A 13,736-nucleotide genomic window follows, 5' to 3' on the forward strand; every position below is an offset into this window, starting at 1 on the left:
CTTCCCCTCCCGGCAGCCCTTCGCTCGGTTGGCCGCCGGGCGCCACGTGACCGGGGCCGCCCTCCAATCGGCGCGGCCCCCGCCCCGCGCCCTTCCGCTGCGAGATGGCGGCGCCCGGCGGCTGCCGGCTGCTGCTGCGGCTGGGCCGGCGCTGGCTGTCGCAGGAGCCCGCCGTGCCGCCGCCGCCGCCGCCGCCGCCGCCCGGGCCGCTGTACCCGCCCGTGGTGGCCTCGCACACGGCCCGGAGCAAGGCGGCCCGGCGGCGGCGCCTGGAGCACTTCCAGCGGCAGGTGCACGAGGCGGCGTCGGTGGAGGAGAAGCTGCGGCTGTACGGGAAGCTGCAGCGGCCCAAGTACACGGTGCACCCGCAGACCTTCGCCCTGAACGCCGACCGCTGGTACCGGAGCTTCACCAGGACCGCCTTCGTGCCGGGGCTGCCGGCGGAGGCCGCGGAGGAGCCGGGGCCCGCGGAGGAGGCGGGCGTGGAGCTGGGCGCGCTGCGCTCGCTGGCGTGCGACGCGCTGCTGCAGGAGAGCTTCTACCAGAAGAAGCGGCGGCCGTTCCTGTACCGCGACCAGGAGCACACGCCCGGGCCCTTCGTCACGCAGCTCGTCTCCTCCCTCGCCGCCTCCCTGTGCGGCCGCAACCCGCTGCTGGCGGCCTCGTCCCTTGGTGCGCAGCGGGGGCGGTGGGGGTGAGGGAACTGAGGAGCAGCTGAGGGCGCTGGGCTTGTTTAGTGTGGGGACGAGGAGGCTCAGGGGAGAGCTTTTTGCTGTCCGGCAGCTCCTTGAGAGGAAGTTGTGGGGAGCTGGGGCTCGGTCTCTTCTCTCAGATAATTAGTGATAGGACTAGAGGGAATGGCCTCAAGTTGCTCCAGGAAAAGTTTAGGTTGGAAATTCCGAGACATTTCTTCACAGAAAGAGCAGTCAGGCATTAGAATGGGTTGACTAGGGCAGTAGTAGAATCACCGTCCCTGGGGATGTTTAAGAAAAGGTTGGATGTCGTGCTTAGGGACACTGTTTAGTGGGTGACCTTAGTAGTGTGCTGATGGTTAGACCAGATGAACTTGAAGGTTTTCTCGAACCTTAAAGATTCTATGGGCATGCTAGGTGGTGGGGCTGGGCAGTGAGCTCTGCCTGCATGAGTGTGCTTGGTGTTGCTGCCTGGTGTCCATCAGCAAGGATGTTGTTTCACATCATTGCTGCTGACACATGGTATAAGTGGGTTGTGGTTCTCCGATTTTGCTGCAGCGACAGTGCAGAACTGGGGTGGTTGAAAATGTAGAAGTGTGATCTCTATTTACCTCTCCCTCTCTGTTCTGTTTCAGACCTAAACCCTGAGGTTAACTACTACTGGCATCATGGTGAGGAGGTTGTTGTGCATGGACATCGAAAAGGTAGAGTCGATCCTGTGCGGTTTCAGATAGATGATAAGCCGCACCTGCAGCTGCGTGTACCGAAGCAACTTCCAGAGGTGTGGATATTTTCAACAGCAACTTACTAACGGGTTCTTTCACTTCAGCTTCTGACTGCTGCTGGGGCTATGCCATAGCATGTGTTGCTGGTGGTGGTAGTATGTGGAGGCCCTGGTTAATGAGTTGTACGATGAGTGCATTGGTGTGTTTCTCAAGTGATAATGCTCTTATTCCTTGCTGTGTTAAGTGCTTTTCAGATAGTGGGATGGTGTTCTGAACTTCACTTTGATCATTCTTATGCTTTAGGTATGTGTTCTTGCCCTTATGTGCCTGGGGCTGTTAACTTCTTTTGTGCTTGTAGGAATAAGTGGAATCAAGAGTGAGAAATATGATGGGTAAGGTCTTCTCAGAATTTAAGGCGATGTGAGAAATGGAGATGAAAGGACTGGAGTGGGAGAGAGCACATGTAGTTTGAATGTGAGCACTGTTACCCACCAAAGGCTCTTGTTTTCTTGAATGCTGAGGTTTCTGGGAGCTGATTCAATATCCTTGTCTTTTTTTTCTACTTTGGCTGAATGCTATCTGTACAGCAATTGTAAGGGTCTCCATTTCCACTGCACAATGAAACCCACACCGCTTTCTGTTGATGCTGCACATTTCTTTTGAATGTGGTTGTACAGTGTTTAAGTTATTAGTGTCAGGTGTCCAAAATCTTGAAGCAAGTGTCTGGGCAATAAAAGCCAAAGAAAGGACAGGAAGACAATTTGAGTATGAGCTCTGTTACCTGCTAATAGCGCTTAAGGTGAATGGGCACCTATTGTATTTTTTTAAATTGTGTAGTGCCCCTTAACACATAACATAGCACACAAGCAAGAGGGAGAGTGAGCTCAGCCTAGTGGTTCAGGTTAGTTTGCTGCTAGAAATGTTGCTGATCATCTTAGCGCCGTTTCATGCAATGTTGTTTATAATTTGCAGAAAACTCAGACGTTGTTATAACAAGCATGTACTAGCAGTTGTTGTGAGACAGGTTCTCTTGCAAAAATAGTATTCATTGATTTCCGTAAATAAATTATGTGTATGCTGTATGTAAGGAAAGCTTGTATATTTTGGTGTCTAGTCAGGAAATGGGATATGACATGAAGCCAGATGTCAGAATCACAACTTACGGGATGGCTGTTCTTTCTTCTGCTTTCTTCAAGATTGTACCGTTGGAGTCTGATCTCGGAGATGTTCCCGTTATTGATCACAAACCATCCAAACTGCCACTGTTCAAAAAGCAGTATGAAAACAAGGTATTTATAGGTAAGAGTTTCCAGTCAAGAAATGTCAACTACGTTTGACATTTCACCTGACCTTTCACCTTCTCTCAGCAGAGAGAGTGTTTATATTTATTTTCTTATAATTATTATATATAGCATGTGAATCTCAATAAAGATTGTATGTCACTTATGTAATGGGGAGTAGCATTCTCTTGAGGATATGATGCTCTGTCTCAGGATTGATCTAAAGGAGTTGGACTGAACAGAAACCTAGTAGTTAAAGCTGGACTTGAACTGATGTATGTTCTTCGGAGACATTTGAATATGTTACCTTTTTGGACTCAGCAAGCCCTCCATTCTCACAGAGAAATGTATGACTCTGCACTTGCATGCCTCCACAGCAGAGGTCTTAATTTTCATCTGCTTGGAGCCTGACAGTAAAAACTTGTTTGTGTGCATCATAAGGAATGTTATGTGACCCTGCCTCCTTATTTTGTTTTCTTTTGGGGTGGTCATAGGGTCGAAGGTATCAGACCCATGCTGTTACGGCCACACACAGTTTCACCTGATTCCTGATAAACTCAAGAGGGAAAGATTTATAAAAGCGAATCTTGAGGATCAGATTGAAGTTGTTTATCGAGCTAATGGTGTCGCAAGTCTCTTTGCCTGGACAGCAGCTCAAGCAATGTATCAAGGTAAGACAGTCAATCCGTGTAAGTTCTCTTGTCCTCATGATGAACGCTTGCTCTAGTGTTCTGACCTTTTCTCTCATGCAGTCATTTTTGTGCTTTTTCTTCTGAAGGCCATCCTTAAAAGCAGGTCCCTAAAGATTTAATTGAACCACAGATGAACCAGAGCTTATACAAGGGCGTTATTTAAAACTTTGCCTTTGAAGCCTTTGAGTGCTTTTGATCCGTGAGAATTAATTATGCAGAAACATTATTACAGAAGAAAATATGCCCAAACCTCAGTCCTGCAGTCGGCTGCTCCTCAGTCCTTAGAAGGAAAGGTGTTAGGTCTCGAGCGGTGTAATGTCAGGAATTTTATGAGACAACTAAGTGTCTTGGTGTCTTCTTTCAGCCCGGTGAATTCAATGAAACTACAGTGAGAGCAAAAGTAAAATGTCAGCAGCCTTACTTCAGGATCGCATGCCTGTTTGTTTAAAAATCCCAGAAGGTGTGGGTGGGTGGTTAGATCACATCCGTGCCGATGAGAATTGAGTGCTGTGTAACTAGTGTTGTTTCTCTGTTTTGCAGGATTCTGGAATGAAGCGGATGTGACGCGTCCTTTTGTATCACAGGCGGTAGTGACTGATGGCAAATACTTTGCTTTCTTTTGTTTCCAGCTGAATACTTTGGCGTTAACTGCAGAAACTGTTAAAAATAACCCTCGGAAGAATATCTGTTGGGGAACAGACAGTAAGCCATTATATGATGTTGTTGAAGAGGGCAGTGTGAAAGGCTTTAATGATGAAGTTCTGCTTCAGTTGGTTCGTTTTCTGTTAAACAGACCCAAAGAGCTGTAAATCATGAAACTAAACTTGCTGTTCACGTGCCTGAACTTCATTGTAACTCTGTGGAATACGGGCTGGAATATGCCTTGCTCTTAGTCAACTATGCCTAGCAAACGCAATACATGTATTTCATGGCCTTATTTCTTGACTTGAACTGTATTATACTGTACACTGAAAAATAAATGTCTGGAATACCTTTGCCCCTTGTGTATTTCCTATGAAAAGCATATTATTCCTCATTCAAAGTCAGGTGGATGGTTTCTACCCAGAGCTCTATTGGAAGCACAGCAACACACACTGAGTTGGAAAGAGTGTAGTGGAAAAACTGCTAATTCTGTGCCTGAAAAAAGAACTCTTCCTTGCCCTTATGTTTTTAAGAGAAAGTGAGCTCAGTCTACAAAGTGATTTTTTAGTGGTGAAGGGCTAGCACTTCTGCTGCATGTCTGATGAAGTTGTAGGCATTTATTGAGCAGTAGTACAGGCATAGTAAAACTTGCAGACCATGATTGTCTTATGCACATGCATACACATATTAGAGCTTGTCACCTCTGGAACTGCTGAGGCCACTCCGAATGAGTGGGATCCCTGATAACAAGATCGACAGTGTCAGGACTGCTTAGGAATACTTAACAAAGTATCTGGCTTTCAGATATTGAAATGTATATTTTCTATAGTTTTATATGCTGCCACTGTCCTCTTTGCATTTTTCCAGTGTCATTAAAAATGATTGAGTCCAGCTTGCTTTTGTAGAGAGAGTACTGAATCACACATGACTTGGTTTGAAGTACATGCTTGCGCGTCCTTCAGACCAAGTAACCAGGGATCCTTCTTTCTGTTGTAAACTGGCTTGGAGATTATTTTTCTAATGGGAGACTAGTTAGATGTAGAGAGTTATGTAATCGGTGCTTTGCTCTGTTCGGAAAAAACAGGGCTTTGACTTTCTCCACCAGTTATAAAATCTAAAAGTATGATAAGGTAATCTAAATGATAATCTAGAAATATGCACCCAGCCGTGGCACTGAGTACCTCAGTACAGCTTTCTTTTTGATGGAAGTGAAATCCTTCAGCACTTTCTTGTTTAGCAAAGCTTGAGTATTTCTAATTCTGGTAACTGCTGTTCCTTGGATTAAAATTCTGCCTGTCCCAAGTGGGAACAGAAGATAAACTGCTGGGTAGGCATGTTGGTTTTAAAGAGTGACCTGTGACCTAGCTTGGAAGTGAGTGACTGATAGCGTTTGTTTTCTGGTGTGGTGAAGGGGTGATGCAAACAATGGAAGAACACTCAAAAGGCACTTGCATATTGTGACCTGGCAGGCAATCTTCCCAAATTGGCCTGGTACAGTTTTTTCACCTACAGCTTGAAACTGTGCGTGTTGCATTGTAAGTAATGTCTGTGGACACCTGATGTAAAATCAAAGAAAATCCTGCTCCAAAGGTAAACAAATTAATTTTTTCTGTGATTCAGCCTTTGTCTATGCTAAGGGTCCAGCTGTAGTAGAACAAGTCTGTAGAAGGGTGATTTTCCTCTGTGCAGCTTTACTAGTGTCTGAAATACTGGTGTAGATGTGTAGCCTGGTAGAAGAACCCAGTGTTGGAGTGAGAGAGGAGGGCAAGACAGCAGGAGCTGGCTATTTTGTAATTGTAAAGTACCAAGTGCAGCTTTCTGTGGCTCTCAAAAGGCAAGGAGATCCCCTGGAAAAGCAGTGGGTGTCACTGTTTCCCTTCGACAGATTAAAAAGCGTGATGGGTTTTGTTCTGCTTCTTTGTACTGCCTGGCAAAGTTGAGGCGTCATAATGCATGCAATTTTCTACAGCAATCTTTCATCTTGTACTCATCTGTTCAGGGTGTTTAATGCTTCTGTACAATGATAAAAGCTTTTTTGAGGTTGTATAACTACTAAGTGTTTAAAAGCAGAAAACACAGAAGCTGCAGCATTCCTACGCTTGAGCTTTGTTCGGCAGAAACTTTGTGATGTTACTGCTTTGTCCCGTGGGAGCAGCATTCTCTAGCGTTCTGTTGATTTTGCTTTTTAACACAAAGAACGGCAATTCAAAGGAGGTAGGATGGAAATCTATGAACTTAGATCCTTTTTCCTGTTACTATTTTATGCTTCAGTCTGTTGGTTCAGATCAAATGGAAAATCTAAAAATTGAATTTGGATTTTGCATAATGAAGCAAGTTTTTTTTGTTTGCTTGTTTTTTTTTTTTTTTTTTTTTTTTAATACTGAACTATTTCTTCTTAAAACTTGTATCACCTTAAAGTGATTGAATGATCTGAAATGTGATACTTCCTATTTTATTTTATTTTTTTGATTATGAGACTGCAAGTGGTGACTTGGAATTGAACTGCTTAAGCAGCATCACAAAATGTAAAGTGGAAACGAGGAGATGAGGAGACTGGAACTTTCTTGTATCTGTCAGGGTCATATTACACCAAGCTCTCAGGGTAGATCTCTTTCTTCTTGGATTGGACAAATAGCTTCAGTGCCTTATAGTAACTGCTTGGCATGCAGATTTTTCTCCTGATTCATTGTCATAAAAGACCCCTGTTCCTTTTATCTTAGAAGCAGATGAAGCTTGCCTTGTTTTGAAGCACTATTGAGAGGTTTTTGCAGAGACAAGAGCAACTCTTGAAATTAGTTGTTTCTGAGAAAGTCTATTGACAACTTGGCCTCCTGGCTGTGTGGAGTCTGTACATATGGACATCCCTGAAGCAATGGATGTTTCTTTCCAATGCGTGGGATACGAGAGCTCATTCAAAACGAGCCATCCTTAATCAGTTTTGTAACCAAAGGTAGCCTACTTTGCACTGAGTTACCGCAAGGCATAGTCTGGTATGAATGAATAATGTCTTGTGGATCAAAACCTTGTAGTAAGCATAGCAAACCCCAAGAAATCTTGGGGAGGAATTTGTACAAGAGCTGTTTTCCATGCAGTAAAAACTTAACAATGTGTAGAAGTTTCAGAGTAAATGGAACATCAACAAGCTCACAACGAGACCATGAAGTTAGGAATGATAAAACCTAAGGTATTTGCCGAGGCGATCGGCTCATTTGCCGAGGCGATCGGCTGCGGGGCAGACGCGTTCTGCAGCGGAGTGGGGGATCGGGCCAGGCAGGGCTAATTTTTTCCGGCATCGAGCCTACTTGAGGGAGCCGCCAGGACCCGGCAGCCCTCGTGAGGGAGGCTGACGAGGCGAAGGCGGAGCCAGCAGCGCCCCCTCCCCGGCCGTTCAAAAGCTGCCCCTAGGGAGCGCGAGCGACCAGGAGCGGGGCAAACAGGGCGTGGCGCGTCAGAAGGGAGTGGCGCGGCAGTTCGCGCAGGCAGGGCGCGCAGGAAGGGCAGAGCGCTCCCCCCGCCCACACGAACACCTCCTTAACGACAGGCGTTAGTTAGGTGATAATGGTCTCCACCAGGCACAGTGCGCTCTCCAGGAAGTCGGTACACACGCAGACCGACTACCCGTTAAAAAATGCCGCAGTTCAGGTCACTGGATGCAGGGAGTGTCTGAGCCTGTTGCTGCCATCAGCGGGAGGCAGAGAAACTGCGTGCGTGAGGTGCGAGCAGGTGGATGACCTGGTCCGCATGGTGGCAGAGCTCAAGGAGGAGGTGGAGAGGTTGAGGGATATCAGGGAGTGTGAGCGAGAGACAGACTTCTGGAGTAACTCCATGCAGGGCCTCAAGGAGAGGTACCGAGGTGAGACTCCTCAAATGGGGGTGGACCCCCTGCCCTGTTGCCGTCGGGCAGAGGGAGGGGATCTGGGAGCTGAGGAGGAATGGAAACAGGTCCCTGCTCGACATCGCAGGCGACGCCCTCCCCTTCCGGCCCCACCTTCCCAGGTGCCCTTACACAACAGGTTTGAGGCCCTGGAGCTCGACAGACCAGTAGCTGAGGAAGAGGTAGCAAGTGTTCCCAGGAGGAAGGCAAGGAGGAGGCAAGGCCGGAGGATAAGGCAATGGCCCAGCTGAAGTGCATCTACACCGATGCACGCAGCATGGGTAACAAACAGGAGGAGCTGGAAGCCATCGTGCAGCAGGCAGGTTACGACTTGGTTGCCATCACGGAGACGTGGTGGGACCAGTCTCATGACTGGAGTGCTGCAATGCCTGGCTATAAGCTCTTTAGAAGGGACAGGCAGCACAGAAGGGGTGGTGGTGTGGCTCTCTATATTAGAGAGTCTTTCGAGGATGTAGAACTCGAGGCTGGGAATGACAAGGTCGAGTCCCTTTGGGTTAGGATCGGCAGGGACAACAAGGCTAGTGTCCTGGTTGGGGTCTGCTATAGACCGCCGAACAAGGATGAGGAGACGGATGAGGAGTTCTACAGGCAGCTGACAGAAGTTGCGAAATCGTCAGCTCTTGTACTCGTGGGGGACTTCAACTTCCCTGACATATCCTGGAAGCACAACACAGCCCTGAGAAAGCAGTCTAGGAGGCTTCTGGAGAGCGTGGAAGATAGCTTCCTGACGCAGCTGGTTAGTGAACCTACCAGGGGTGGTGCCCCGCTAGAACTTCTCTTCACAAACAGAGGACTGGTGGGAGATGTGGTGGTCGGAAGCTGTCTTGGGCAGAGTGACCACGAAATGGTGGAGTTCACTATTCTTGGCGAGGCCAGGAAGGGGACCAGTAAAACCGCTGTATTGGACTTTCAGAGGGCTGACTTTGAGCTGCTCAGGACACTAGTTGGTGGAGTCCCTTGGGAGGCGGTTCTGAAGGGCAGAGGGGTCCAGGAAGGCTGGGCGCTCTTCAAGAGGGAAATCTTAATGGCGCAGGAATGGTCTGTCCCCACGTGCCCAAAGACGAGCTGGCGGGGAAGAAGACCAGCCTGGCTCAACAGAGAATTGTGGCTTGATCTTAGGAGAAAAAAGAGGGTTTATAATCTTTGGAAAAGTGGGCAGGCCACTAGGGAGGACTATAAGGATGTAGCGAGGCTGTGCAGGGACAAAATTAGGAAGGCCAAAGCTCATCTGGAGCTCAATCTGGCTACTGCCATTAAAGATAACAAAAAACGTATCTATAAATACATCAACACAAAAAGGAGGACTAAGGAGAATCTCCATCCTTTACTGGATGCGGGGGGAAACTTAGTTACAAGAGATGAGGAAAAGGCGGAGGTGCTCAATGCCTTCTTTGCCTCAGTCTTTAGCGGCAATACCGGTTGTTCTCTGGATACCCAGTACCCTGAGCTGGTGGAAGGGGATGGGGAGCAGGATGTGGCCCTCACTATCCATGAAGAACTGGTTGGTGACCTGCTACGGCACTTGGATGTGCACAAGTCGATGGGGCCGGATGGGATCCACCCAAGGGTACTGAGAGAACTGGCAGAGGAGCTGGCCAAGCCACTGTCCATCATTTATCAGCAGTCCTGGCGATCGGGGGAGGTCCCAGTTGACTGGCGGCTAGCAAATGTGACGCCCATCTACAAGAAGGGCCGGAGGGCAGACCCGGGAAACTACAGGCCTGTCAGTTTGACCTCAGTGCCAGGGAAGCTCATGGAGCAGATTTTCCTGAGAGTCATCACGCAGCACTTGCAGGGCAAGCAGGCGATCAGGCCCAGTCAGCATGGGTTTATGAAAGGCAGATCCTGCTTGACGATCCTGATCTCCTTCTATGACAAAGTGACGCGCTGGGTGGATGAGGGAAAGGCTGTGGATGTGGTCTACCTTGACTTCAGCAAGGCTTTTGACACCGTCTCCCACAGCATTCTCCTCAAGAAACTGGCTGGTCTTGGCTTGGACTGGTGCACGCTTCGTTGGGTTAGAAACTGGCTGGATAGCCGGGCCCAAAGAGTCGTGGTGAATGGAGCCAAGTCCAGTTGGAGGCCAGTCACTAGTGGCGTCCCCCAGGGCTCGGTGCTGGGGCCGGTCCTCTTTAATATCTTCATCGATGATCTGGACGAGGGCATTGAGTGCACCCTCAGTAAGTTTGCAGATGACACCAAGTTAGGTGCGTGTCGATCTGCTTGAGGGTAGGAAAGCTCTGCAGGAGGATTTGGATAGGCTGCACCGATGGGCTGAGGCCAACTGCATGAAGTTCAACAAGGCCAAGTGCCGGGTTCTGCACCTGGGGCGCAATAACCCCAAGCAGAGCTACAGGCTGGGAGAAGAATGGTTGGAGAGCTGCCAGGCAGAGAAGGACCTGGGAGTGATGGTGGATAGTCAGCTGAATATGAGCCAGCAGTGTGCTCAGGTGGCCAAGACGGCCAACGGCATCCTGGCTTGTATCAGGAACAGTGTGACCAGCAGGGCTAGGGAGGTGATCGTCCCCCTGTACTCAGCTCTGGTGAGGCCGCACCTCGAGGACTGTGTTCAGTTTTGGGCCCCTCGCTACAAGAAGGACATGGAGGTGCTTGAGCGGGTGCAGAGAAGAGCGACGAAGCTGGTGAGGGGCCTGGAGAACAAGTCCTACGAGGAGCTGCTGAGGGAGCTGGGCTTGTTCAGCCTGGAGAAGAGGAGGCTCAGGGGCGACCTTATCGCTCTCTACAGGTACCTCAAGGGAGGCTGTAGCGAGGTGGGGGTTGGTCTGTTCTCCAACATGCCTGGTGACAGGACGAGGGGGAATGGGCTTAAGTTGAGCCAGGGGAGTTTTAGGTTAGATGTTAGGAAGAACTTCTTTACTGAAAGGGTTGTTAGACACTGGAACAGGCTGCCCAGGTGTAGTGGGTTTACGTGGCAAGGTTTTGGTAGCAGGGAGCCATAGGGGTGGTTTCTGTGAGAAAGATCTAGAAGCTGCCCCATGTTTGGGAAGGGCCCCATTGTTTTCCAGATCCGAGCCAATAAGCGATGTTGTTTTTCGCCTCTGTGAGAGCATATTTAAGACAGGGAAAAAACGCTGCGCCACACAGCAGCCGGGAGAGTGAGAGGAGTGAGGAACAGCCTTGCGCCAAGGTCAGTGTAGAAGGAGGGGGAGAGGTGCTCCAGGCGCCGGAGCAGAAGTCCCCTGCGGCCTGTGGTGAGGCTCATGGTGAAGCAGGATGTCCCCCTGCAGCCCATGGAGTACCACGGTGGAGCAGGGTTCCACGCTGCAGCCCGTGGAGGAGACCACAGTGGAGCAGGTGGCCCTGCACCGACGGAGGCTGCCGCCTGTGGAAGACCCCTGCCGGAGCAGATTCCGGGCCGGACCTGTAGCCCGTGGAGAGGAGCCCACGCAGGAGCAGGTGACCCGGCAGGAGCTGCTGCCCGTAGGGGAGCCAGGTTGGAGCAGTTTTCTCCTGAGGGATGGACCCCGTGGTACGGACCCATATCTGGAGCAGTTCTGGAAGAGCTGCTGCCTGTGGGAAGCCCACGCCGGATCAGTTCATCAAGGACTGTATCCCGTGGGTGGGACCCCACAGCACAGGGGACGAGAGTGACCGAGAAGGAGCGGCAGAGAAGAAGTGCTGTAGACTGACCATAACCCCCATTCCCCGTTCCCCTGCGCCGCTCGGGGGGAGGAGGTGGAAGAGGGTGGATGGGGGGGGAAGGTGCTTTTGGTTTTTTTCCTTTGTTTTCTCACTTCTCTCGCTTGTTAGTTGTAGGCAATAAATCTTACTATCTCCTTATGCCGAGTCTGTTTTGCCCGTTACAATAATTATTGCGTGATTTTCTCGTCCTTATCTCAATCCTTGAGCCCTTTTCACATATTTTCTCCCCATTCCTCTTTGAGGAGGGGGAGTGAGAGAGCGGCTGTGGTGGAGCTCGGCTGCCCACTCGAGCGGAACCACAACACCAGGGAAGTGGTGGAGTCACCATCCCTGGAAGTCTTCAAAAGACGTTTAGATGTAGAGCTTAGGGATATGGTTTAGTGGGGACTGGTAGCGTTAGGTCAGAGGTTGGACTCGATGATCTTGAGGTCTCTTCCAACCTAGAAATTCTGTGATTATGTGAAGGTTACTTCAAAATCAGGCTGGTTGCAAGAATCATATGACTGCATACTCTGTGTAGTTATTGTAGCAGAATGCCACTGAGGCAGGTTCCATTGCTTAAGCTTACTTTGGTATTCCTTGCCAATACCAAATGTTGATATAAATGAATCCACAATGGATTTAGGAGACTAATAAGGGAGAATAGCAAACTTTTCTCCTTTTGCTGGCTTTGGGAAAAGGATGGAAAGTGTAGGTAGTACTGTGTATGAGAATCTAATATGGGCTAAGGTTTTTGTCAAGAACATAGCAGATACGAGAAGGAGCTTAACCAGGTCTAGTCAGTTTTAATTTGAGATGCACTTTTCAAGAGGATCCTGAAGGGGAGTTTCTGGCAGGGCTGGTATTTTGTGGCCGATTAGCTACAGGAGTGGTTACTGATAACATTAAGGAAATTCATCCAATTCAGATTGCAGAAACCCTGGACCATGAAACTGTTGGATGATAGCAATCACCCAGGCCAGTAATGGTTATTGTGCTGCAGCTGTTCTCTAATACACTGACAAATTAAGTAAAGTGTACGTGGTAAATATGACAAAATTAATTTTCATAACTGAATTTCTTGGAAAACTTGGCTGTCCTACAGCTCATCTAGAAATAGGCTAAGAATAATTACAAACTGGAAGTATACACTACTGCAATATTTACTAATGCATGTTGTGATGCAAATAAAGAAAGGTCCGTTGTATATTGTGAACTTCAGTACATACTCCTACAGGAACAGGAATTTAGAATTAAAGGGAATGACAGCTTTTATTTATATGTAATTTAAAGTGGAGGAAGGCAATCTAAAGTTTCCCTTGCTATTCAGCCTGATGACTAATCCATTGGTCTTGAAGCTGGAATTTGAAGATGACTGTTTCTGTGAGGTCAACAATTTTTTCCACAGCTTTTGAATATTTTTCTGGTCCTGCCACTTTCACTTGGGTGTGAAAGGGTGCACTGTCATTCTTGGATGCCACCCTTTTTGGAAAACCTGTGAGGAATGGCTCTATCTTCCAAGCTCTGTGTGCAACATTTGACTGTACTTGATTATTACAGTTAGAGGTCTAGAGGTCACCAACGCACTGACCTCTTTGTAGGTGTCATGGATTAACTCATGAGATCTATTTTTGCATCTGTGGAGTTGTCAGGGCATAGTCAATAAGCTGAGTAATGTGCTAATAGAAGAAGCTAAGCTGCAGAAGCAGTGAACTGTGAGCCTCATTTCAGAGATGATGGCAATGAATCCCCCAAATTGATTTAATACATATGAAAGATGGAATAGCCATGGTGGCCAATATGGCACATTTCTGGGAGTGAACAACCTGTACTCCCAGGTGCAGCTGCACAGATGGTAAATAAATATTTCTAATAAATAAATAAATTACACCTTTGCAGAATAAATCAAAGCCTTAACATCTGCCATATTTTTTCCCTGCTTTACTTTGAGTTAGGATCAGATGAAAGTGTAAATTAATAAATTAAATTTGGAGGGCTTTGGTCTCTGGTTGATAAGTTTCTGTGGCATGATGTGAATATGATAAGCTTTTAGTGAGTCAGGGAAGACTGACAAAAACAACAACAAAAACCTACTGCAGGCTTCAAGAGCTCTAAGTGAGTCAGAAATCATATTTCAGGATCATGAAACCTTCAGACTTATTGATGAG

The 13,736-nt window shown here is 48.2% G+C and overlaps 1 protein-coding gene across 1 annotated transcript; it reads left to right on the plus strand.

Moving 5' to 3' along the window:
* Positions 1 to 85: 85 nt before the first annotated feature.
* LOC311221199 (large ribosomal subunit protein mL65-like) lies at positions 86 to 4,385 on the plus strand. The gene is made up of 5 exons (XM_084305039.1): positions 86 to 672; positions 1,328 to 1,473; positions 2,614 to 2,716; positions 3,192 to 3,368; positions 3,930 to 4,385. Exons 1-5 carry the CDS (start codon positions 105 to 107, stop codon positions 4,196 to 4,198), a joined length of 1,263 nt encoding a protein of 420 aa, XP_084161165.1. The 5' UTR covers positions 86 to 104; the 3' UTR covers positions 4,199 to 4,385.
* The last annotated feature ends 9,351 nt before the right edge of the window (positions 4,386 to 13,736 follow it).

The sequence above is a fragment of the Netta rufina genome (genome assembly GCF_964035555.1).
Source record: "Netta rufina genome assembly, chromosome: Z".
In the NCBI taxonomy this organism is placed as follows: Eukaryota; Metazoa; Chordata; class Aves; order Anseriformes; family Anatidae; genus Netta; species Netta rufina.